General features: G+C 52.4%; 1 protein-coding gene across 11 annotated transcripts in view; it reads right to left on the bottom strand.

The window, feature by feature from the left end:
- Positions 1 to 25779, bottom strand: part of DLG3 (discs large MAGUK scaffold protein 3) — a 180353-nt gene that overhangs the window by 25347 nt on the left and 129227 nt on the right. For 9 of the 11 annotated variants that reach the window (XM_073358605.2, XM_073358606.2, XM_073358607.2 and 6 more), the window contains one exon: positions 8316 to 8430. In XM_073358605.2, the coding sequence (XP_073214706.1) occupies positions 8316 to 8430 (115 nt within the window). Of the gene's footprint in view, positions 1 to 8315; positions 8431 to 21699; positions 22193 to 24755; positions 24863 to 25779 lie in introns of those variants that run through there. The other 2 variants (XM_073358615.2, XM_073358616.2) reach the window with 2 other exon arrangements.

Below are 25779 nucleotides of genomic sequence, written 5' to 3'. Positions count from 1 at the left end.
AATGATTAGCCAAGTAGTAATTTGGGCTAGACCTGTTAGACAACTAGTGTCAAGTCAGAGTAACAAAGCGGTTTGAGTGATTTTCTCCAAACTTGCAAGAAACCTTTTTTCTCCATTACCTTCTGAATTACTGGGGCGAGGCAGGGGCTAAAACTAGAGCTTCTAAGAGAACCTTTACAAGGACAGCAACAACTCGAGATCCAGTCTTTCTAGTTTTCACGTCCATCCCATGAGCCCCAGACAACATTTGTGCATTTACAATCACATTCCCCTATTTTTCATGTGTTCTTCTCTCCCCTGTTGCTGTGAAACACCTCCCCCAAGACAAGAGGGGAAGCAGTGACACTGGCTAGACACAGCATGCTGTCACACACAGGAAACACGCTGAGGCCAGAGAAACTCTTCTCTTTCTCTAATCACTTTCAGTTCCAGGAACATTAGGTGAGGCTTGTAACCGTGGAAGGTACATGTCTCAGTGTGATTTTTTAAATTGATTGCGTCCCTTTAACATAGATAGCAAAGCAACAGGCGTGCTGTGTATCTCATGCAGCCTTCTCCCAAACCGTGCCCTTAAAAACTGTTTTCCTCCTGTGTATAAAAGGAGCCTCTCCTCTCCCTTCCCTGAGCACTACCCTGGAGGGGGATCTATGGCTCACAGAGTTCTAAGTGGGATGCAGTAGTGTGGGGAACTCTGTGACCACAATGAGTCCGGCATGGCTGTGGTCAGGAGAGCAACTCCTGTCCCTTGGGCACACCCCTGCTGGTAACCGCTGACGTGATGATGAAGTCGTGCAGACCCTCTGAACCAGTGCAGTCACCACAGAGGAAGCCACATTCTCCTCTCTCTCACACCTTGTTCTCAGCTTCCCTGGCTATGTTCTTTCTGTGGGATCTTTATTCCCAATAAGCATGACAAGATCTCAGCAGGAAAGACCCAGGAAAAACTCGAGGCACTAGCAACAGACATGAATCTCTCTCAATAACCGCAATCCAACCCTGCCTCCACAGTGCCATTACACAGCCACTCTTCAGAGCAGACCTGGGAGTTCAGAGCAGACCTGGGAGTTCAGGGGCTGAGAGGGCCCTTTCAAAATTGAAGCCAGCACATTCAGATGCCAGCTCAGATTTGCAACCTCGAAAGGAAGCCTCATGCTGTGTTTGGAGAGAAATTCCTTGGGATCCACCCCAGCAACAACCTCTGCTCCAACCGCAAGTGCAGGGAAGCCAGGTATAGAAGCAGAAGTGAATCAGATGTCCATGGTCTGTACCTTCCACCTGTCCTATATTCACCCCTGCTCTAGCCAGCCTAGTGCAGTGGTGCTGCAGTCAGGAAAGCCCTTTGGGACACCTGGGATTCCGCACGGAACAGGTCACAATGCCTCTCAACATCCAGGGAGAGGAAAGAAGAGATTCCCATTTATAGCCCCTTCACACAGGGGTCACAGCAACTACTGCAGCACAGCCAGGCTGGGGAGAGCGAGTGATCCAAGTCAGCTAAATGGGCATTTCTGGAACTTCTGGACTACAGCAGAGCGAATAAGGCACTTCAACATCCCAGGCAATTCCTGGAAGCAAAAGCACTTGTCCTAGGACTCTGGTATCATGGGGTCTCTACTGCGGGCATTGCTTCACTCACAATGTTGAGCACACCTGCAGTGGACAGAAACCATCTATACTAAAACCAGGGAGCAACATTAGAGGGTGGGGGTTGGGGAACTTCACAGAAAACCCAGCAGAGCCTTAGCTTACTGACTTTGTCCAGTTTTGAGCATCCCAGATAATCCAGCCCCAATCTGTCTCCCAGGAGACCATTCCTAACTTGTTAGACAATAATGGACAAGCCACATCCGAAAACACGCTACTTTTTTGCTCAGCAGTAAACTCGAGACTAGGAACTCAAGTCAACAGGTCAGATGTAGCATCCCCTGCCCCAAGCCCAGGGTGAGGGAGCCAACAGCAGAACATGGCAGGGTCCTTTTAGGTAAGGGCACATAACCCACAGAGAGGTCGAACTTTTGAAGCCAATGAATTAAAGCTGTGTGTGTGTGGCTGGCACAGGCTGCTTGGGAGCAGAGTGATTAGGAACATAAAGAAATGTGAGAGCCCAGGAGAACAGGTCAGGCAGGTTCCAGAGTGTAAACAGGCCCTTTGAGCATTCCTTCAGTCTCCAAGCTGGGAACTTGCTGTGCACACAGCATGTACATGCAAAAAAACCCACAGTCTCTGCCTTTAAAACACACAGGGAGCTAGGGAGTTGGCTGCGTATATTACTACAGGGTAAAACCAGTGGCTCACAAAGGAATTAACTAAGCACAGTCCAGCCACCAGATGCTCAGCAGGACTAACATGGCCAAAGAACAAGAGGAGGGAGAATTATTTAACCATTCCTCTCCCGTGAGACTAACCCAGGGAGAATAAAAGCTAGTGAAGTTTACATAGCCAAGGCCGCTGAACCCTGGCTGCAAGGCTGCATCAGGTCAGAGAAAGGGTTTGCTGCATTTCTGGCCACACAGCTGCACATGCGCTGCTCTCAGAAGGTACGTCTACACTGCAGTCAGGCACCCAGGGCTATCCCGTGCCAGCTGACGGGCTAAGGGGCTCAGGCCCTTAGCTCCATGTAGACATTTGGGTTTGGGAGCTCTGGGACCCTCCCACACCTCACAGGGTGCTAGAGCCTGGGCTCCAGCTCAAGCCTGAAAGTCTACACCACAATTCAACAATCCCTTAGCCTGAGCCCAAGTCAGCTGGCGCGGGCCAGCAATGGGTTTTTAATTGCCGTGTAGACATACCCTGACGACACTGATGTTAGATCATCCAGTGCATGGTCAGCAGGGTGCGCCTTCGGGGAGCCAGGCAGTGTTCAGAAGAGCTGGCATGGCTTGAAGAGATGCTGTGTGCAAGCTGCTGCTTCTTATGCAACAGCTCTGCTACCCTCGTGTGTCAGGAGAAACTGCTGTTGCCCTGCAGAGCCAGCACAGATTTGGGAACAGGGAACTGGGCTCCAGGCTGGCTCAAAGATCAACCCAACTGTCCGATCTACCTACCTAGGACATTCCCAAGGGGTCCGTCACCTTGCTATCTCAAGGGTTAAGTAGTCTGAGCCTCCAGATGCAGCCACAGAGGCAGACCCAAAGAAGGCAAGGTACTAATGAGAATGCCTGCATTCTGACACCTAGCAATACAGCAATACGTGCTCTGTGGCTGAGGCAGGCATCACTTTGTGGAGGGTGTGAGGACAAAAGATCCATACAGGTTTCATTGAGAGTAGCATCTGACCTGCAGAATCTGCATTACCGTGACAACACAGGAGAAGGAAAGCTGCCCATGGGCCTCAGGAGGAGTTTAACACTGGCAGCTAGAAGGTGAGCGGCAAATCCTGCCTGGGATTAGCAATCTGATGCGGAACATGGAGCCGCGCTCGAAGGCCTCGCCTAGACTAGGTGTGCATTAGTGCCGATCATCGGCCAACAGAAGCATTCTCAGGTTCAAATCAAGACTGGATGTTGTTCTAACGCATACCTCGTGCGGGTAGAGGATGCCCTAATCACTGCAGTCAGGCACCTGGGGGCAGGGAGGAGAAACTGTGGTTCTATGAATCAGTGATACCAGGCTGCGCTGCACTGCACTGCCCTCGTCTTTGAGTGACTTTTTGGGGGAGCGGGGAAACATACCCAGCGCTGGAAGTGAGCTGCCTAATGTCTGGGATTAAAGCAAAAAGCAGACCCATGAAGAGTACAACAGGGCTCCACAAATGGGCACGACACACTTGACTAATTCCAGACCCCAGCGGGATTCAGCCAGGGCCCCAGACCATACACACAGCACGGCCGAAAGCTGCAAACCACCATTTCCAAAGTGGCTTAGGGATTCTAGGTGCCCTACCTGAGACACTGCAAGGCCCGATTCTTGGGGACAGTAGATGGGGTGCTCAGTGTTTCCTGACAATCAGCCCCCATTGGGAGCCAAGATAAAAGACTTGGCCTCAGAATGCACACAAGGCTGCCCTGCTCTGTGAGCGACAGCAATTGTCTGGGGTCTGTGGAAAGGCCAGATGACTTAGAAGGAAGCCACACTCTTCGGCTGCAACTGCCAGACTGGAGCAGAGCTATGGGCACCCAGCTCAGTACCCCACTCTTGACAGCAGCCAGTACCAGATGACACTGAGGTACCTAAGCTTTGGAGTGGGAACAGAAACTAGAGCATTCAACATAGCAAGAGGGCCAAGGCAGGGGCAGCACAGCTGGCTGGTCCCTGACCTCACTCCCAGTTACATGGGCATGAATATGTTTTACATCTATTTCCCAGCCCAGGTAAAGCCTTATCCAGGATCTTTGGAGCCAGTTCAGATGCACTTTGCCTCTTGGGGCCTCACAGGGCTGGCACTGGGGCGTGATGTCCCATGAGTCTATTCCTAATGACCTACATCTCACAGGGGGAGGGGGACGTCCAGTGTGCATTAAACTATGTCACAATCACATGATCTTATAGACAAGGTGAAGGGGTGACTTGACTGCAGTGTATAAGTACCTGCACTAGGAACAAATATTTAATAACGGGCTCTTCAATCTAGCAGAGAAAGGTCTAATGTGATCCAACATCTGGAAGCTGAAGTCAGACAAATTCAGACTGCAAATTTTTGACAGTGAGAGTAATTAACCATTGGAACAATTTACCAAGGTTCACAATGGATTCTCCATCACTGACAATTTTTAAATCAAGATGGGCTGTTTTCCTAAAAGCTCTGCTCTAGGAATGTTTTGGGGCAGGTCTCTGGCCTGTGCTATACAGGAGGTCAGACTAGATAATCACAATGGTCCTTTCTGGCTTTGGAATCTAACAATCTATAACCAACGGCAGGAGAGGTCTGGGGTATCCACAGCCAGGAAATGCAGGTGTGTTCATCTCAAGAATAGGGGGTTATTTCCTGCTTTGGAAGACAGTGTGGCAAACATTTCCCCTACTGATGTCATGCCATGCACTGTGGGATTGCCTTGGAGGACTGACTAAGGCAGTTTGGCAGCAAACCTAGTAATTACTGTCCTGTCCACAGCACGACAGCTCAACCAGTTTCATCTAAATCGTGCTCGAAACTACCCCACCCAGAAGGGTTGGGGCAGGGCTCCTCAAGACAGGTATAAAATGGCTTTGAGAAGTGTGGTCACAAACAACAGGAACCACTGACAGTCTATGGCCCAATACGGTTTAACCGGACTGCCATTAATGACAGCAGTTAGAGATGAGCCAGGGGATGGGCAGGCTGAGGTTAAAAATCATGCTTCAAAAGGGATGCTCATCAGTCACCCAGGCTCGTATGCATTTATGCATCCCAGCAGGAAGGAGTGGGGTGGTCATCTGAGCCATATCCCATGACCAGCCCTTTCCAGAAGGAAGGCAGATGTACACACCAGCTCCTGTTTGGCCCAAGGGGGACACTGCATGACCTCCCCACAGGGCCTGACACCTGGAAGACACAGAACAGTGCAGGCTGATGGGAGGCTGACAGATCCGCACTGGGACTCTCTCATGTACAGGTGTAGCTCCTCTCCTTGCCCGTTCCCCAGGTGCCCCAGGCAGTTTGGGTGAGCAGAGTGAGAGGGAAAGATCATTCTCTCCTAGGGCTAGTCACCATCACTAAGGGAGCCAACCTGCCTTCCCATTGGCTGAGCACTGCAGAGAACAGGGAACGGTCACACTGCCCACCAACCCCCATGCCCACAGGGAACGGTCACACTGCCCACCAACCTTCCACAGCTCAGCTCCCGGAACCAGACTCTGATATTGCACCCACCAGCCACCATCATCTTCAGTACCCAGCACTTGGGTGTGCCAGTGAGCACAGCAGCTCCTGGCGTTTACTAAGACATACCCCAGCCCCCATGTCACCACATGCAGCTTGGCTCGGCCTCCCAGGGCTGGACCTGAACTGAGAGGGTGACAGCATGAGCAGGGCCCGGGAATACCAAGGGGTGCCTCAAACCACAGCTTATTTAGTACGAGCCCTGCACCTTTTAATTACAAGCCCGTGAGGGAAAATGCTAGTCCTCAGGGAAGTGACTATCAGAGACAGATAACCTGCTGCTGGCCGAGCGCCTGGAGTTACAGAGAAGGGCCAGCGTCCCCTCCAGCAGAGGACCCAGGACTCTTCTCCTGGGAGCTCCACTGGCTTGGCTCTCCCCTGGCTGGAGTGCCACAAGACAGTGAAAGGCTCGCACAGAGAACCCCACGCAGGAACCTTTCCTGGGAGTTCTCACGGGGCTAGGGTACAGCAGAGACCGTGGACTAGAGCCGTCAGGAGAACTGGGCCCCTTGGCTCAGTGACAGCCCTAGGCCAGGACTCACCACAGAGAGGCTTCCTGTGCTACAGGACAGGAGGTAGGGCCCCAGAGCAGTAGAGCCCTACAGACTTGTCACTCTCTACACAGCTGAAGCAGCCTTTACTGCAGCTGGCAGATTCCCCTCTGGGAAGCCCGCTTGGAGCCAGAGGCCCTACTCCCTCCTGCGGCACAGACAGTGCTGGGTGGAGATGTGTAGGGTTATTTTAATTAGCAGTTTAAGAAAACACTTAGTCACTCACACAGCCCTGGGCTAAAGAGAAGGGGGCATGGCTGGATCCCTGTAAGGGGAAGCCCTCGGTGCTACAGCAGGGATCTTGGGGGGGATAAAGGGGCTATAGCAGCTGTCACTTAACCCGTCTCTTCCAAGCTTGGCTCTGACCTATAAGCATGTCCAGGGATCAAAGCAATAATCCAGCTAAGAGCTCCCCTCCCCTCCAGCCAGATCCTGCCTCAGGGATGTATTGGAGAGAAGAGGGGAGGAGAAGAGGGGAGGAGTTCCACAGAAAGCATCCTACACCCCGACCACAGCCCTTGGGGGTGCAGCAGAAGTGAAAGCCCTGGCCCAGTTCTCCAGTCCTCCCCACTCAGGGTATGAACCCACACCCCCAGCCGCAGCCAGCAGAAATTCCCTGTGCACTGCATGCCAAGATGAGCTCTGGGGGCTTTACATCTTCCACGGCATCCATTGCAGCCTCTGCCCGAGCGGGGCTCACTGCACCACGGGGCTGGCTTGCTAGGATGTGCGCCAAGTTCTGAGTGTCACCTGCTTGCCTTCCCTGCCCCAAGTGCCTCCTAAGGGAAAATGCAGGGCACCCCTGACCACGCAGAGAGGACAGATCTCGGACATCAGGATTCCAGGTTAGTGCTCACTCCAGCCCCTGGCAGACTCACTTGAATTTCTCCTCCTATTGCCTATTGGTCCTTTCAGTCCCAAATGGCCCACTCCCTGGAGAGTCAGAGATAACACTGCCCTGTGCCTGGATCTGCCACAGGCTCTGTGCAGAGAGACCAGCACTAGAAAGTAATGCATCTCAAAAAGGGGGAACTAGAGATTCAATGCAATGCAAGGGCTACATCAGTGCAACGTTAGGGCTTGGTATTATAGGCACCAAAGTCACGGCTCCCCATGCACTTGGCCACATGCCTCCAGCGTGATCTGTATCAAGGGCTGTAATGAGGCAAAGGTTGGACAGTACAGACTCTGCACAGGTAAACGGACCTAGTCAGGGCTGCTGTGGAAGCCAGAGCGGTGGGTTGAATCGTCAAGCTACAAGGTTGCACTTAGGTTCTATTTCCCCTCAGCAGGCATGGCCTGGGGGCCAGAGACATTTCTAGGAAGACAGGTTCAGCCAAGCTCCCTCCTCCCTGGGTTAAGAAGGGTGATGCAGCTCACAGCCTGCAGGGCCCTCAGTGGGCTCCAACAAAACTGCATTTGTCACCAGCTTCTGCTCAGGCCTGGCCAGAAGGGAGCCCCTTGAGGAGGGCACATATGCACCACGGCAGGGGACTGCCTCTCTGGACTGTGAAAAGCCACCTTGCCCTCTGGTGAAGAGAAAACTCTCCTGGGGTGCTGCACGCAAAGGGAAGAGATTCTGCACAGAGACTGGCCTAGTATAAACGCTCAGAGGTGGGGCCTGAACTGCAATGACCTCTGCCCAGCAGGAGCTAGTCACTGCAGAGGTCCCCCACAGTAGGTGACTCCAAAGGGCAGACAGAGCACCCGACACTTCACTGCAGCAGGGGTGGGGCATTGCACCAGGCAGTACGGCCTCACACTGCAGTTTACCAAGGGAAGGCTTGGGGTGAAATCCTGGCCCAATGAAGTCAATACGTGTTTTGCCTTTACTTCAGTTGGGCCAGGATTTCACCCATAGCATCTGAACTAGGCCACCCAAACCTCAGCAGCCCCAGGGGTGGGTGGTGGGTTCCCTGCAGCTCCCTCCTTGGGAGCCTGGGAAAGGGTGAGGAAGTGTACCTTACCGGACATAGAGAGATCTCTTCTCGCTTGTCCGGAGCGAGCCCGACCCAGAGCTCATGCTGCTGTTCATCATTTGTTCTCTTAAGTCGTGGATTTTGGATTCGAAGCGGCTGTACTCTACGGAGAGAGAGGGATGGTTAGTGAAGGGTTGGAGCTGGCCTGTCATACCCCCACCAAACCATCCCAGTCCCACGGAGCAGGGAGAGCCAGAAAGCATGTTCCTAGATTAAATAAGCTTCACAGAAAGGAGGCAGCTGCAGCCTAGTTGGAGGGGACACAACTTCTCTCTGACCCAGACACAGGACAGGGGAGGATAAAACTGCAGCATCTCACCAGATCCATCTCTCTGCTCAGATGTGTGAGCGTGAGGTGCTGGCATGAGGAACAAAGAGCAGGCACTGCCTCCTTGGCCCCAAATCTAGTCTATCTGCAAAACAACTAGTTCTCTGTGGTGGGGAGGGAGCCCACTGCTTGCCATCCTCGAGCACAGACCAAGGCTCTTGAGTGACGGATGAGAAGTCATCCCTGTTGTGTAGCACTTCTGCAGATCCAAGAGCTGAGCAGTGGATCATCTGCTGCTGCCCTGCTCAGAGAGCTGCCAGCAGGTGCACGGGCCCGGGTGCTCCCAAACGTGATCACCTTTCCAGTGAAGAGAGGGGTGTGCTGTACACAGCATTTCCTAGTGCAGGACCCTGTGCTGCAGAGAATGACCCTTTTGGAACCAGGCATCCTCGTGCTGGGCCAGCCAGCTAGTGGCAGGAGCAGTTGCACCCTCTGGGGACAGGGCAACAGCCCACTGCAAGGGTCTCCCATTGCTGCTCCCAGCCAGCTACTCCCCAGTAGCAGCATAGACTCTTTACCAAAGCATTTCAGAAGAAGGCGTGACCAACGTGTCACTTAACGCACCCTGGAAGGTGCCGGGATACTACAGCAAGGTAACAGCCTAGCTAGGAGAAAGTCCTGTGCAGCTCCGCGGGCACCAGCAGCCCTGGGCTCACAGCTCACACTGGAGCTGGGCTCACTCTCCAGTTCCAAAGGCCTCCCTAGTTTGGGGACCCCCTTGGAAGTAGGTCCCCAGCCTGTCTCTCACACCAGAGGGGTGTCAGTGTGCACACAGGCAGCTGGGATTGGGTGACTTGGGAAGAATCAAAGTCAAGCCTCAGCTCTGAGAAGGCAGGAGGACGAACACAACAAATTCACTGCATATCCCTCCCCCCAGGAACTGTAGAACAAGCTGAACAGTAACTCACTGGCTGGGGAGAGCTCCAGAGAAACTGGCAAGACCCTGCAGTGAGCTGCTTGCAACCTCGTTCCCAACACCTGAGGCTCCTCCCCGCTCCCTCATCAGACACCAGGCTGACCTTCAGCTGGGTGTAAAGGGCGGGGAAGGAAGGCAGAGGGTGGAGACAAAGGTTCTGCTCACCAGAAGCAGCTTAGAGAAAGATTGTTCCTGTGCTGCCACTCACTCACTAGGGGATTTCTGAGCATTTGTTCTGTAAACAGTGGGACTGAGACCACCTGTCCCAGACTCCAGGGCAGAAGGGCCACAGCACTCTCCTCTCACTAGCACCATCCCTCAAATTCTGATTTTAGGGGAGGAGGAAGCTCCTCAGGGGCAATAAAAAGAAAGGAAGCCACTGATCCAGCCATAGCACAGCGAACACACAAAGTCACTTCCTGCTGGAGATACTTAATAGCTAAGGTTAAGATTCTGTCACAGTTATTTTTAGTAAAAGTCATGGACAGGTTGTCCGGGGGGGGGGAGAGGGACTGACAGTCTGAGCCCCGGGGGGGGGGGGGGAGAGACACACACACACACACACACACGACATGGACGGATGGGACGGACCTCACAGCTCCTCCGGCCCGGCCGCGGGCAGCAGGGGCTGAAGCAGAAGAAGTCACATAGGCCATGGAATCCATGATAAAATTGTATGTTTTACCAACAGCCCACAAATCCCATGAGAAAGAGACACCCCCACACTCCTCCAGCATAGCAGGCACTCCTGGGGAAACATCTGCCCAGGCCATCTGTCACGCTCAGAAAAGCTGTGTCCTTACCATCGCATATACAGGCCCTTTCTGCCTCTTTCCAGTACGGAGGCACCATTCACATATGTTGATGACAAAATACAGCCACAGATTCCACCAAGAGATAGATCCAGAGGCCAAGAGCAAAACCAAGACTCATTCAGTGCCAAGCTGCCTTGGCTGGGTGGGGAGCATAGCAGACAGAGCATGCTCAGGTCACATGGGGTTAGGGGAACTCTATGTTTTAACCATTCTCTTGCTGATTCACAGAGCAGAGCAGCCTTCCTCAGTTGGGAGGATCAGTGCAAGACAAGATCCTGAGCAGGGCAAGGAGGTGAGAGAAACAGAATCAGGGAACCTGAGGGTTATAGGTGTGGAGCAGGGGAGACAACCCTACTCCCCAACCTGAGTGGTGCTCCGTGGCTTGAATTCTTCCTGCTTTGCAGCCCAGGGCTCCCAGAGTCCCCTCCTTGGAAACAGGCCTACCGCAGCTACTTAGCAAGTGATGGCCTTTTGTTTTTTTCCTAAAAAGTCTGGGCAGCTGCTGCTAGAGCTGAAGACACCCTTAGAAATGCACTTGGACCTGGAGTGCAGAGCAGAGCGGCTTCTCTGATCGCTTTAGGGTATACTGTTGTTTCTTGCACTGCAGTTTAGACTCAGCGTTTATCTCCCAGACACTCTCCCTCCTTTTAATGGTCATGTTGCTGTTGTGTTCTACCTTTTGCTGCACCAGTTTCCTTCTCACAAAGTATTAATCCAGCCAAAAAACTACAGCTGTATAATGGTAGGGTTGAATGGTTAAACACGCAAGAGTCAGAAAATGCCAAAGGAACGGAAGCAACTTGAATCTAGGATTCTGTTTAAAAAAACAGAACAAAACAAAAAAACCCACACGACTGAAAAGTCATTTCAGGTCCTGTGCAAGACCCCAGCCAACATGTGAGCTTTTCCAGACACACTTCCCTTCTCTAGGATGTTCTCCTCTCCCCTCTTGCTGAGAGATCTCCACACAGACAACAGGGGAAGCAGAGACACTGACCAGACACATTGTGCTGTCACACACAGGAAGCACATGGAGGACAGAGACCTATTGGTCCTCTTCTTTCAGTTTTCGTGTCCCCTGGCGTTACCTTAACATGCTTTCGTTAAACAAATCAGGGGGAAATTTAAGTTACCATATGGTGTGTAAGCTGATGGTGTGTCTTTAGTTTTGTCCCCTGTGCAGGTGCATTGATAGTTTACATGGTCACGCACTCTCTCAAATACACCAGTATCAGAGTTTTTAGTAACCTTAGATACATGCCAACAGCATAAAAGGCTTTGCACCCTTGTAATTTCATGGGATTTCTGTCAGAATGGTTCAACCTTATCTTTACTGACAGACTTTCTAGACAAGCTCTCTTCACTATAAGGTAGCTACAGTAATTTTGTCAGCAATGTACTACTTGTTAAACCAGCAGCACATCCATCCTTGCATGCAATTCGGGGGCTGAGAGAGGTTGTTCGTTGCAGAGCGAAGTTCACAGCTGAGACTCATGGAATTCCACTGAGCTGCGTATGGGCAGACTGTGTCAGCACAGCCCCACTGAAGTCCATGGGGCTCTGCACAGGACCAGGGCCCACCTACACTACATAACTTTGACCAGGAGTATGTTGTAACTTCTGTCATATGCTGTACATAACAGCATTCACTGTGCTACTTCAGAAAGCTTTCATGGATTGATTACCTAGCATACACAACGACAAGATACTGCACATGTCTAGCAAAGCTGTACAAAAAGATACGTATTATGGCATTTGAATAACAGTATGTGACAATATCATTAAAGACTACCATATCAATACAAATGCACAAAGGGGGCGGGGTTAGGGTTATGCAACCTGAACTCTTGGCATTTCCTGACTTTCCACCACTTAACTGTGCAGCCGTAGCATTCTTGGAACAACCTTTTTATACTGAACTGCCAGAGTGAGGCTAAAAAACAAAGGGTCTGAGCTGGAGATGCACAGAACAGGCCTCTGAAGCTCTGCTAGCTTGCATGACACCCCAAAGCTACACTACACATGTCCACTGATGTTCACAAGAAGGTCATAAGGACTTTTATAAAGTCAAGAAAGTCTACCCTTCCCTGGTCCTCCATCCCACTCCCCAGGAACTAAACATATTTTGCCCAAAGTTAAAAAAAAAATTATGCACACAAAAGCCAAACAAAATGCCTCTTAAAATGTCATTTAGGTTGCAAAGTCAAGCACACTAAAGTTAGGAAATGCCAGTTTTACACCTGCCTATGCAGAATTAATTCTGCCCCCATGAGAGTCTCTTCTGGGCACTACAGGAAGCAGGAGTCCTGTGGAAAAAACAGGATGTGACCATGTAATCAAAGACAGCATCATAACACACATGCACAAAGGGACCAAATTAAAATTGTATAGGCAACCGTACATTTGGCATTACTTAACTTTTGAGTGTTTGTCTTTGCATCCTAAACAGTGTTCTTTTAACAGCTTTGGCATGCAATTTCCTGATGTGTTTTTTTTAAAAGAGTTAAATATTATGCACATCTGTAACAACCTCCCCACCACGCATCATCATCAGGGTTGAATGTGGAACCTTCAGCACTGAAGCACAGACTGCTACCACTTGAGCTACAGGATTCAGTGGCAGCAGAAGGCTGCTCTTCTGGAGAGGAGAAAGAGAGAATAAAGGAAAACGGGTTTCCATGGGGTGGTTAGGAGAAACCTGAGCTAGTTCTCTCTTTCTCTTCCCCTACCTGGGAGTCGCAGGAGCTCCTTTCCCATGTGGTGCCCCCAGAAAGGGAACTTAAGCTGCTGGGTCTGGCTCGTCCCCTCCCCGCCCCACACTTGCTACAGGTGGGCCAAAAGCTCCAAGGTATTGCCAGCATGGCATGTGTTGCTGCTACAGTAGCTGGAGCCCAGCATTACAATGTTCCTGTTCAGTTATTCCACAGTTTTCTTAAGGAACACAAAAGTGAAAAGGAAACTGGCAATTTTTAACAGCCTACCTCAGCAAAAGCTGAACGGAATGTCATGAGACAGAGAAAAGACTTCTCCAGCCACAGGACATCCCCTTTTCCAGAGAAGCGTTACTCACTAGGTTTCATTACAAGTGTATTAAATCAAAAGATAGAGCCTGGAAAGGCAGATCTCCACTACCCTGTACCATATGCTGACAAGAGGACAGCATAGTCATTTGCTGCAAGAACATTCAAACATCATCATCTGCTTTTTAATCAGGAAGTTGATTTTTTGCCAGTTTAATTTAAAATCAAAGAGCCACATACAGGCTGGCACCAAACAGCCCAGTACAACCCAGTTGGTTGTTTTGGTTACCCAAGTCTAAGGGGAAAGCTTTCTGTTTTTGCCCTCAGCAGGTGAAGCAGTTTGGAGCCCAGCAATTGCCTTTTTACACAAGTGGAACAAGTCACCACTGAGTTTCCCGGGACAGTAGGTGTCTGTCTGTCCCTTCGGGGAGAGGCTAACAAGCAACCTTGGCGTTCCAGCCAGCTGCAGCAGTGTTCCTAGTGAAATAACAGACCGAGACCCCGAGATCCAGACTTACTGCCTATGCCTATAAGAGGCTAGAACAGGGATCGGCAACCCTTGGCACGTGGCTCATCAGGGAAATCTGCTGGCGGGCCGGGCCAGTTTGTTTACCTGCCACGTCCGCAGGTTCGGCTGATCGCAGCTCCCACTGGCCGCAGTTTGCTGTTCCAGGCCAATGGGGGATGCAGGAAGCGGTGGCCAGCACATCCTCAGCACATGCTGCTTCCCTCAGTCCCCATTGGCCTGGAGCGGCGAACCACGGCCACTGGGAGCTGCGATCGGCCAAACCTGCGGACGCGGAAGGTAAACAAACTGGCCCAGCCCACCAGCGGATTTCTCTGATGGACTGTGTGCTAAAGGTTGCCGATCCCTGGGCTAGAACATTATTTGTGGGTCACACATGGCTTCCTACCCCAGGATCCCCACCAGATGCCCCCTCTGCTTAGCTCAGTCTGGCCACCATTTGGAGGAGCCAGATGAAATGTGGCATCCCCCATTTCAGAGAAGCAGCACCCTGCACATACCCAAGCACTCCACTGGGTCACAGCTGTCCTGTCTCCCACATCACAAGGGGGAGGAGTCCAGCTCCCTGCCTTTCCCACAGGTTGTCCTGAGTTGATCAAGGACCTCCCAGCCCTTGTTACACACAAACCCTTTCTGCCTGCTGACAGATGAACCTAATTCCTGCCAGAGAAAGCCAATGGCTTGGTTTAGGAGGAGACAAACAGCCAGAAAGGGCTGGGGGCAGGGAGCAGGTTTAATATTAACTAGCAGCAGGATCAGTGTGGAACAGCTCACTAGTAGGGATGGGAAAGGGGAGGGGACTGCTCCAGCTCCCAACTCCCTCTCTACTGCTGCCAGCCCGGTAACCATTAGCTACAGCAAAGGCCAAGGTGCTGAGCAGTGTCCCTGACACACTGTGCAGAGAGACACACCCTTGCACTAGAGCAGACTAGACCAGCGTTTGCTCAGGACACCAGGCAATGACCGGTTCTCCAGATGACTAGAGAGGCAGTAAAGATGTTGGTTCTGGAAAGAGCCCAGGCTACCAAGGTGCTCTGATCCTGCACCTCTAACCCGCCACTCAGAGCTTTCTTTCCTGCAAGGCCCTGCATTCCTGCTGCGTAAGCTCCCCCACTCCCATTCACAGTGCCATTGCCTAGCTTCCAAGCCCCGTTACAGGGTCAAAGAGCCCAAAGCTGAGTGGAGGCAAAACAGAGAGCCCAAGGCAGCTGGGGGCTGTTACTGGTTTGGGAGTGGGAGCCAGACAGACGAGCAAGGAGGGCCCTACAATACCTGCAGCCACCCCAGTTCAGCAACGCTGATTTTATTTTGAGCAGCTAGCTAAGAGTAGCGCATACTGAGCTGAGTGAAGGCTCCTGATTCCCAGGCTGCCCATCACAGCCTGGGCAGGAACAGCTGGGCAGGGCCTCGGTCTCCCACTCGCCTGACACACACACATACTTGGCAAGCAGTGCAGTAGCAAAGCCCTCTTCTCCATGCTCGGCACCCTCTCTGAGCGGATCTAAGTGACCAGGGTGGGGAACTGCACACTAGGCAGGGGCATAGGGAATGGGAAAAGAACAGAGGAGAAGAAAGGCCAGCCCAGGAAGGAATGGGTGGCTGGCTAGCAAGTCCAGGCCCTGGTTGGAGGAGTCAGAGCTGAGGTCCCATTATGAGGAGGGTGTATGGTTGGTGGGAAAGGCACAGGGTGCACTCACTCAAGTGTATTTGCTCTGGGACCCAGCTTCACTTGGTACTTTATTGGCAGAGGACCTCTTGGGACTGTCAAATCAATGTTTGCTCGGTGGCTAGGTAGCTGGGGAGAGTGACTGCTTATGGACTGGTTTCAGAGTAACAGCCGTGTTAGTTTGTATTCGCAAAAAGAAACGGAGTACTTGTGGCACCTTAGAGACTAACCAATTTATCTGAGCATAAGCTTTCGTGAGCTACAGCTCACTTCATCGGATGCATACTGTGGAAAGTGTAGAAGATCTTTTTATACACACAAAGCATGAAAAAATACCTCCCCCCACCCCACTCTCCTGCTGGTAATAGCTTATCTAAAGTGATCACTCTCCTTACAATGTGTTTGATAATCAAGGTGGGCCATTTCCAGCACAAATCCAGGGTTTAACAATAACGTCATGAGGGAGGGGGGATAGGAAAAAAAAGGGGGAAATAGGTTACCTTGCATAATGACTTCGCCACTCCCAGTCTCTATTCAAGCCTAAGTTAATTGTATCCAATTTGCAAATGAATTCCAATTCAGCAGTCTCTCACTGGAGTCTGGATTTGAAGTTTTTTTGTTGTAATATCGCAACTTCCATGTCTGTAATCGCGTGACCAGAGAGATTGAAGTGTTCTCCGACTGGTTTTTGAATGTTATAATTCTTGACATCTGATTTGTGTCCATTTATTCTTTTACGTAGAGACTGTCCAGTTTGACCAATGTACATGGCAGAGGGGCATTGCTGGCACATGATGGCATATATCACATTGGTGGATGTGCAGGTGAACGAGCCTCTGATAGTGTGGCTGATGTTATTAGGCCCTGGAATTCCTCAAGGGCTTCTTTTCCATGGGTCCAGATGATGAAGATGTCATCAATATAGCGCAAGTAGAGTAGGGGCGTTAGGGGATGAGAGCTGAGGAAGCGTTGTTCTAAGTCAGCCATAAAAACGTTGGCATACTGTGGGGCCATGCGGGTACCCATAGCAGTGCCGCTGATCTGAAGGTATACATTGTCCCCAAATGTAAAATAGTTATGGGTAAGGACAAAGTCACAAAGTTCAGCCACCAGGTTAGGCGTGACATTATTGCTATTACCAACAGGAGAGTGGGTTTGTGTGTGGGGGCAGGGGGGGGTGGGAGAGAAAACCTGGATTTGTGCTGGAAATGGCCCAACTTGATTATCATACACATTGTTAGGGGAGTGATCACTTTAGATAAGCTATTACCAGCAGGAGAGTGGGGTAGCGGGAGGTATTTTTTCATGCTTTGTGTGTATAAAAAGATCTTCTACACTTTCCACAGCATGCATCCAATGAAGTGAGCTGTAGCTCACGAAAGCTTATGCTCAAATAAATTGGTTAGTCTCTAAGGTGCCACAAGTACTCCTTTTCTTTTTGCTTATGGACTGGGAGCTGAGAGAGGCTATCAGCATGAACTGCTACACTGCAAGCTAGTCCCCAGCACAGCTGGGAGGAGCAGTAGGCTTACTCCCCGTCCAGCCCATGCTCTCATGCAGGCTGTTAAGAGAACACACAACTCATCTGACAAAATGGTAACAAATAACATTGCCTCTCCATTTAAGTGTCACTGCTGTATACAATGTCTCACTGGGGAGCTGAGCCAGGGAATTGGGGACACTAAGTCCTACATTAAGAGAGGAGGAGGATTTATTGTTTCTACTTCGCACCTTGGTGAAGAGCCTCTAGAGCCATTCCTCTCGCCAGGCAGGCTTACTGACCTGAACATATATGCCATGCTGCATGTTGTCGAGTCTCGTGAAGTAGAGATCTGTCTCTTGAGGCCACAGGGCAATGCTACCCCCACACCCACCCTGAAGAAATCTCTGTGCTCAGAATTCTTTCCACAGCAAGCCTGAAAGGACTGGAACTCCCCAAACCATGCTGCTCTAGGAATAGAAATCCATTGGGCTATTGTCTGCATCTCTCTCTGCCTCTCCACCCCCACAGTGGAATAATGAGCCTGGGTGTTAATGGCCTTCGTTACAATTCCATGTGGGCTCCTGTTTATTGTGAACCGAGCACTCCTTCTTCTTTGTTTCTATGGTAAACGCATTCAGTGAGCGAAGCCAAAACAGCGAAGCAGCTAGGCCTTAACCCAACAGCCCCAAGAAAAAGCAACCCCCCAGGACACAACTGCCACCCATCAGTGCCAGAGCTGTGGCTGAAGCAGGACTTGCCAGGAGTCCCATAAGTGTGCAAGAGCAGTATAGGACCTCGTGTACCACGTGGGCTGTGACGATTTAGTACAGATCAGTTAAGATCAGGGGCTGGGATTGCAGGCCTAACTTCTGGGATTAAGTTAGATCTTCATGCCTGTTTGCATAGTTTCCTGCAGTTCAGCTGCAGGTTGCATAGAATTGTCGGTAAGCAGCTTCCTGTACTGAGCAGCAAAGCCCTGCACGTCAACCTGAGCAAGTGACTGGGCCCAGAATCTCCCTCCCACTAAATGTCACTTCATGAAGAACATTGCACTCTGCAGACTGTGGGTCTCTGGCCCAGTACAAAAGGGCTCTCTTAGATTTCACCTACTATGACACTGGACCCTTAGCTGGTGATACTAAGTGTCCCCTACAGATTACCAACCTAGGCTTCTCCACCAACCCCCAAAAGGAACTGGTCAACAGCATGTCACTGAACAGCTGCTTTCTAGGACACCAGAAAACAGTGAAACAGGAGGAAATGAAAGCCATCAAGGAGCCAGGTGAGAAAAGAGAAGGAGAGTCTCAGCAAAGCGACAGTAAAAGCTGGAAAGGAGCCGCTCCTGAGGATACAAGGAGCCCTGCCCGTGGGAGTTGTGCTCAGAGCCAACCAACATCCCATAAGATTGAAGATCCAGTGGGCAAGGAAGCGACTGTGAATTATACCTAGTGTAGCAAAACTCAACAGGACCCATAATGACTATTTCTAGCAGGAAGTGCTGCCCAGGACGGATGAACCTCAGCAGGGCACAGGCTGGCTGCATCCACCTGTAAAGCCAGGGAAGGGACACCACACTCTGAGGAGAGGTGGGAATGCTTGCGGAGTACGTTGCCACAGCCTCAGACTCCACGGAACAAGTCTCTATGGTCTGGGACCATCCATGGGCAGCCTCATTGCAGCGGGAAGACAGGGAGCAGTTCCTGTAACGGTCCATTGCTTTCACTTATGGAACCTGTGACTTGCCTTTGCTAAAGTTACAGTCAGTGACTTTTAAAGCAGAAAAGAATGACTTATTTATTGCCGTTACTGTCTCTCCCTTTGAACTTTGGGGTTAATTCATTCATCTCTCCTGACTGCGTCCAGCATGTACCTCTGGCAGTGACCGCTCTGTATGTTTGGAGGAGAGGGGTTGAGGCATGATGCTGAGAAATGCCATGTGACTTTCTAAAATCACTGTACCTGCTCCATGGTTTCCCGTTCCCTTCTGAAGTCAGCTGCAGGAAGAGTAACCACAGTAAAGTTCTTACATTTTAAAATGAAGGGAGCACCTGGCTTGGGTCACATGCCTGACAATAACTCCTTCCTGGATATTTATGGCATTGCCAAAACTTGGCCTTTGTGCCCATGTACAGCGAAGTTGACAGGAAAAGAGAGAAACATGAAAGGGCTCCTTTTATAATCACAACACAGAACAGCACTTGGAAGTGGCTTTTTCTTTTAGAAGACTTGAGGTAACCTCCAAAGGCTTTGCACCAAGCTAGCATCTCTATGCACAGGTGCTTAGAAGACAGAAGTAACTTCCCTCACCATGATTTTATCTTTGACTTGTTTGTTTGGGGTGAAGAGAAGCAGAATTCCTGGCATTAAGAAGATACACAAGTTGTTGGGATTTGGGCAAGTGACTAAGTGTCAGCAGTAACCCAGAATTTCCATGTGTGAGCTCTGGCACTCAGCAGCATGAAAAAGGGTGCATTCACTTACCACAGCCCCAGGCAAGCACCCCAAGCCACTCCTGCAATCAATCACATGGGGCTTGGAGGGGATAAGTTTGCAGATCCTGCATCCTGCCAGCTTCTGTGCCCAGTGCCCGTTTCTGCCAGCTCCTTCCTATGGGCCTGCATTGCCAGGCTCTGAACAGGGAAAGTTCATATCCACTGCTTTCTAAATGCCTGTGTCTTGTGTTCATGCCCATTGCAATCACGGGTTCTCATCATAAGCAGGGACCATTGCTGCTACCAGTGCCATTCTGACTGGATTCTCCTTCTCTAGGGTTGTTCTTAGGGTCCCAATTCTTTTGAGCTCTCAGTCTATCGTCTGTAATACTGACCCATGATTTCGTTGAACGTCTGGACATATTATTTTGCATTTCCTTATAATTTATTGCCATCCCTAGGAGGAGGTATTGGGATACTCACTACACCGACCTATCCAGATTAGCAGTTTACTACTCTTTGCTTTGATTTGTTGCCTTCTAACTGCTCTCAAAGGATGGCCTCCCCGCACCTCCCATGAGTTAAAGAGATCCTAACTGCCTCAGAAGGCCAGGCCTTCCACTTTTGGTTTTAGTTATAGGCAGAATCCCACACATCCAAATACTTACCATCCTTTCTGCCTAGGCTGGATTGAAAGCAGCAAAGCACAAGCAGATTCTGATCCGGAGGAAGCACATGGGTCATGTAGCCATTCAGCTGACTGACTTGCCTCAGCAGTCTAGAGCTCTGCTCACCTCTTCAATATCTAACATTTTTCTAGGGATTATATTGCTTTTCTCCATGCAGACAACAGATCATTCCATTGGTCTTTAATGCACGTGTGCGCCTGAGGCCATCATATTATGACACTTGACATGTAACATACAGTACACGAAGGTCATGGGCTACAAACCCCAACAACATATTAGCTGTGTAACCAGCTGCTTGTTTTAAAATCTCATTCTGCCTTTTCCTACATTTAAGAAATGCTCAGCCCACACCTGCTTGTTTCTTTGCCAAATCTCACTTTGCAAACTGAACCTGAAATACAGGAGCACAAAGTACTTCCTGAAACACCACCACATGCCATACTCCTTGGGCTGCACAAAGCGCTCTTCTCCAGGAAGAGCCTTAGCACCTCCCTTCACAGACAGGCTTTGTGACAGAAGAAGGGATCACATGAACACTTCCCCCAAAACACCTGCCTTGGAAATGATAGAAGAAACAGAAGAGGTCCAGGGAAAGGCAACAAAAATGATCAACGGCCTGGAAAGCCTTCCATATGAAGAGAAAAGGAATAAAGAGCCTAGAGAAGACAAAAACTAAGAGGGGATGTGATAGAAATGTATAGAAGAATGGTAAAGAGAAGGGATGTTCCTATTACACTCATAATACAAGAATAAGGGCACAAAGAAATCAAAGGGAACCATTTAAAACTGTCAAGAAAATCCATATTTTAAAGCCACAACACATAGTATATGGAACTAACTGCAGCAAAATATCATGGTGGCCAAAAGCTCAGTAGGATTCAACAAAGCATTAGCCATTTGTATGGCTAATGAAGCCATTCAGTTACAAGTTTCCTGTGTCTGTGGAGCCCAGACAGGATGGTCCATGGTTCTGACATAGTGTGGCTGTCCTTATTCCTTCCAGTGGGTCAGTAGATAACAAACAGCTGCCTTGCCCAGCGACATGCAAAGTAAGGTCTCCGAACCCAACTGTTCCCTTTTTTCAGGGACACTTCAGATTAGTTGCCTTGCCAAATGCTGCCACTCAGCCTGGCACAGGCAGCACCACTTGGCTGTTAACACCTTTGTGAGGGGATTAAAGGCAATTCTGTTAATTTTAAAAGCAATGTTTAATTAGCATCTTTTAAAGAGAGACTCTTACCACCTGCTCAAGCTTCACAGGGATCCAGCCCCTGAGCACAGACCTCCAGCCCCTTTTGGACTTTTCAGAACCAACTCCTTTCAAATTGAAAACTGATTAATACACTAAGAGCTATCTCCCCCATCCATCCTAGTCTCCCTGTGGCAGTAGTCTGGAGAGAAACAACCTAGCCCAGCATGCTCAGGGCCAGCTAATTTCAGTGGGCTACAGCAGCTACCAGGTTAGCACATTACTAAGTAGGGATCAATGCCACATACTTAGCAGGATCAGCTCTTCCGCTTCTGTGCTCAGTCTCCTGGGCAGTCGGCAAGCTTCGCCTCTTCACAGGATCTCATGTAAGTCCACTGCTGGCTTCTCCTCAGCATCACCATGGCACTAGATTTACTGTTCCCATCACAGAAACAAAACACCTACACTCCTGCTCAGACTCCCCGACAAACTCTGCTTCCAGTAGACAGAGAAAGAGCCAACAGGATTGACTCCTAAGCAGCACACAGGTTCCAGATTTCACCAAGCAGGGCCAGCTATGGGCATCAGAGAGTACCTCTTCATTGCTGACACAGCCACTCCAGCACCTGCTTCAGACACAGGAATAGCCCCAGTGCCCCCCAGAAATGGCAGCTCTGTGTACATCCAGGTGCCAGAAGAGCCCTCTAAGGAACTACAATGACTATTCAGCGTGTTTGTAAAGTCCATTACCTCCCCACCCTCTTTCAAAGCCATCTTGAGCATCACCAAGGGGCACCAGTATCAGCCTTCAGGGATCAGAAAAGCTCATGTCACTTAACCATCCCCTCACCCTGCACCCCCACACCCAGAAGAAAGACAGTAGGCTAAACCCCAAGAGCTCAGAAATTACCCTCTTGCAGGATACCAAAAGGTTTCTGCCAGGTCCCAAGACAAGCCCAACAGAGAGTGGGATACAGTGCTCACTTCAGGACACGCTGAAATCTACCTGTACCTTGTCTCCACTAGAATTTTACAGCAAGAGACCTATCACAAGTTAGGTGGCTTTTTTTTTTTTTTTTTTTTTTTTATAAAACAGGGAAATCACTTTTTTTTGGCGGTGAAGATATAAACTGGAAGAGTTAAAGCCTAGTGCACTCCAGGCTCCAATACAACCAGCTAAAGCACCTTCAAATGGCTTGGTCTAAGCCAAAAACTTTTGCCAGTAATGTCACTTACTGGCATGATTTTTAAGGACATTTCTGTAACTGAACAATCATTCCAGACACAGTTATACAAACAACATATGCTTCTACTGGTATCTTATTTTTTTTGGGGAACCAGTAGAAACTATACTGGCAAAAGCACTCTTTTGCTGGTACAAACAGCATTTTATTAAGAGCCTCTATGCTCTGGTGATAGTTCATTTTTGTAGCAAATGCCAGACTTTAGGACTTGCCTACTCTTAAAGTTCATTCAGATTAAGGTTGGGTGAGTTTAAAGTGCAACAGTGATTCCTGAATTCCAGAACAAGTGTCCACATATGGAGTTGAGTGTGCGTTATTCCAGTTTGATTTAATTCAGTGGATTAAACTAATCTATCAGACAATGGCAGAAAAAGATCCAACGATGGGAAGAAGAAGCTAAACAAAATCAGAACAGAAATAAAATGTAAATTTTTAACACGGACGAAAACTAACTATTGGATCAATTTACTTTGGGACCGGGTGTATTCTCCCACAGTAGAAGTTTTTAATCAAACCTGGATGTCTTTCTAAAAGACACATCCAACTCAACCAGCAGTCGTGGGTCTGAGGCAGAAACCAGTGGGTGAAATGCTAAGGCCTGTGTTACCCAGGAAATCAGACTAGACCATCACCACGGCCCTTAAAGCCCACCCCTCCGTGCTGGCCCCTCAGAGTCCAGAAGGAATGCTTGTGGGACACCCAGACCAGCCAGCAAAGGGCCGCTAGCGACTGTCAGTGAACCGGCAACGAACTCCTTCCTGCAGACCCAGCCCAACCCGGCCAGACCCGCTGGGCTGGGCGGGGGGAAAAAGGGCCCAGCCCGCGGAGGAAGAGGGCGGCGACAGGTCACACAGGTGGGCTCTGAGGTGCAGCCCCCTAGGATGGGCGGGGGGGGGCTGAGCGCGACATGGGGCCACGGGCGGAGCCCCTCGGGGGTGGGGGAGAGCCCTTGGCCGAGCCCCCCGGGGACGAGGGAGGGTGAGCGGGGGGCAGGGCCCAGGCCGAACCCCCCGTGGGGAAGGGACCTGGGAGGGGCCGAAGTGAGGGGGGGCTGAGGGGGTGCGGGGGCTGAGGGACTGGAAGACTAAGGGGGGGAGGGACTGGGCCCGGCCCCCCCAAGGTGAGGGGGGAAGGGAGAGGAGAGTCCCGCGGGGGGGGAGGGCTGGCGGGGGGAGGGGAGAGCCGCGCGGGGGGGGAGGGGCCCGGGCCGGACACCCCCCCCAGGGGGAGGGGGCTGGCGGGGGGGAGGGGAGAGCCCCGCGGGGGGGGAGGGGCCCGGGCCGGACACCCCCCCCCCCAGGGTGAGGGGGCTGGCGGGGGGGAGGGGAGAGCCCCGCGGGGGGGGAGGGGCCCGGGCCGGACACCCCCCCAGGGTGAGGGGGCTGGCGGGGGGGGGGGGAGGGGCCCGGGCCGGACACCCCCCCGGGGTGAGGGGGCTGGCGGGGGGAGGGGAGAGCCGCGCGGGGGGGGAGGGGCCCGGGCCGGACACCCCCCCAGGGTGAGGGGGCTGGCGGGGGGAGGGGAGAGCCCCGCGGGGGGGGGAGGGGCCCGGGCCGGACACCCCCCCCCCAGGGTGAGGGGGCTGGCGGGGGGGAGGGGAGAGCCCCGCGGGGGGGGAGGGGCCCGGGCCGGACACCCCCCCAGGGTGAGGGGGCTGGCGGGGGGGGGGGAGGGGCCCGGGCCGGACACCCCCCCGGGGTGAGGGGGCTGGCGGGGGGGGGGGGGGGAGGGGCCCGGGCCGGACACCCCCCCGGGGTGAGGGGGCTGGCGGGGGGAGGGGAGAGCCGCGCGGGGGGGGGAGGGGCCCGGGCCGGACACCCCCCCAGGGTGAGGGGGCTGGCGGGGGGGAGGGGAGAGCCCCGCGGAGGGGGAGGGGCCCGGTCCGGACCCCCCCAGGGGGAGGGGGCTGGCGGGGGGAGGGGAGAGCCCCGCGGGGGGGGAGGGGCCCGGGCCGGACACCCCCCCCCCCAGGGTGAGGGGGCTGGCGGGGGGGGAGGGGAGAGCCCCGCGGAGGGGGAGGGGCCCGGTCCGGACCCCCCCGGGGTGAGGGGGCTGGCGGGGGGGAGGGGAGGGGAGAGCCCCGCGGGGGGGGGGACGGGCCCGGGCCGGCCCCAGCTCACCTAGCAGACCGGATCACAGGCGGCCCCGCGCCGGACCAGCCCGGCTCCCGGCTCCGGACACAAAGCCGCACGGGCGGGAGGCGGCGGCGGCGGCTCCGCCCCCCGACCAGCCTCCCGCCAATCAGCATCCGCTCACCTCCTGGGTCCCCACCCCCTCCCCAAGCCCCGCCCCCGCGCGCTCGGCCTATTACCGCCATCGTCCTGTACACACGGCGCCCCGCCCATACCGCGGGTGGCGCGAGGCGCCTCGCCGGCCCGGTCGCTCCCCTCCCCCGCGTCAGGCGGCGGTTGGCGCGGCGGTTGGAGCGGCCCGCGCGCGTGCCCGCCCCGCCGGAGCCGGAGCTGGGGCCGGGCCCCGCTCTCGGCACCGCCCGGCTCCTGAGGGGAAGCGGGTGCCCGCGGCGGGGTCAGAAGCTCTGCCGGAGGCCCCGCGTGTCTCCATCACCGGCCGGCTGCCCCCGGGGCGTCCGTTCCCCGGGAGCCCAGAGAGGGGCCTGCCCCCGGGTGAGGGAAAGTCTGGAGCAGGAAAGTCTGGTTCCAGCACGACAGGGACTTTCCGCCGGTGACAGCCCCAGCCCTGGCCCTGCCTGCACGACGCACCGTTTCCTTTTACGGAGCGGCAGCCGCTCTGGGCCAAACTCATCCCGAGTGTAATTCGGCTTCGGCCCAGTTACACCAAGGACGAAGGACTCAAAGCGCAGTCGTTGCTGATGGGGGGACAGAGCCGTTTTGGGAATAACGCTGCAAAGCCAAAGTGAGCAGCCTTGACAGTGGAGCTGCCTGCAGATGACCAGAAACCCCCCTGGGAGCAGGTGCAGGGAGCGAAAGTCACTTTTGGCGTTAGTTTTGCTCCAAGTCACTCCACAACTCTCTATTAAACTAAGTTATTAAATGAGAAATGACACAGGAATGTCCGTTTTGTGTAGAACCTCCCCCTCCACCCTGAAGAGGCGGCTGCCCCTGGAAGACGAGTCTGCAGCTGGGAATAAACTCCCACTCACGGAGCTTTGGCTAGACAGCGTGG

Source organism: Lepidochelys kempii, chromosome 9, assembly GCF_965140285.1.
Source record: "Lepidochelys kempii isolate rLepKem1 chromosome 9, rLepKem1.hap1, whole genome shotgun sequence".
Taxonomy (NCBI): domain Eukaryota; kingdom Metazoa; phylum Chordata; order Testudines; family Cheloniidae; genus Lepidochelys; species Lepidochelys kempii.
The sequence above is the reverse complement of the archived record's forward strand: the minus strand, read 5'-3'. Positions and strand labels throughout refer to the sequence as shown.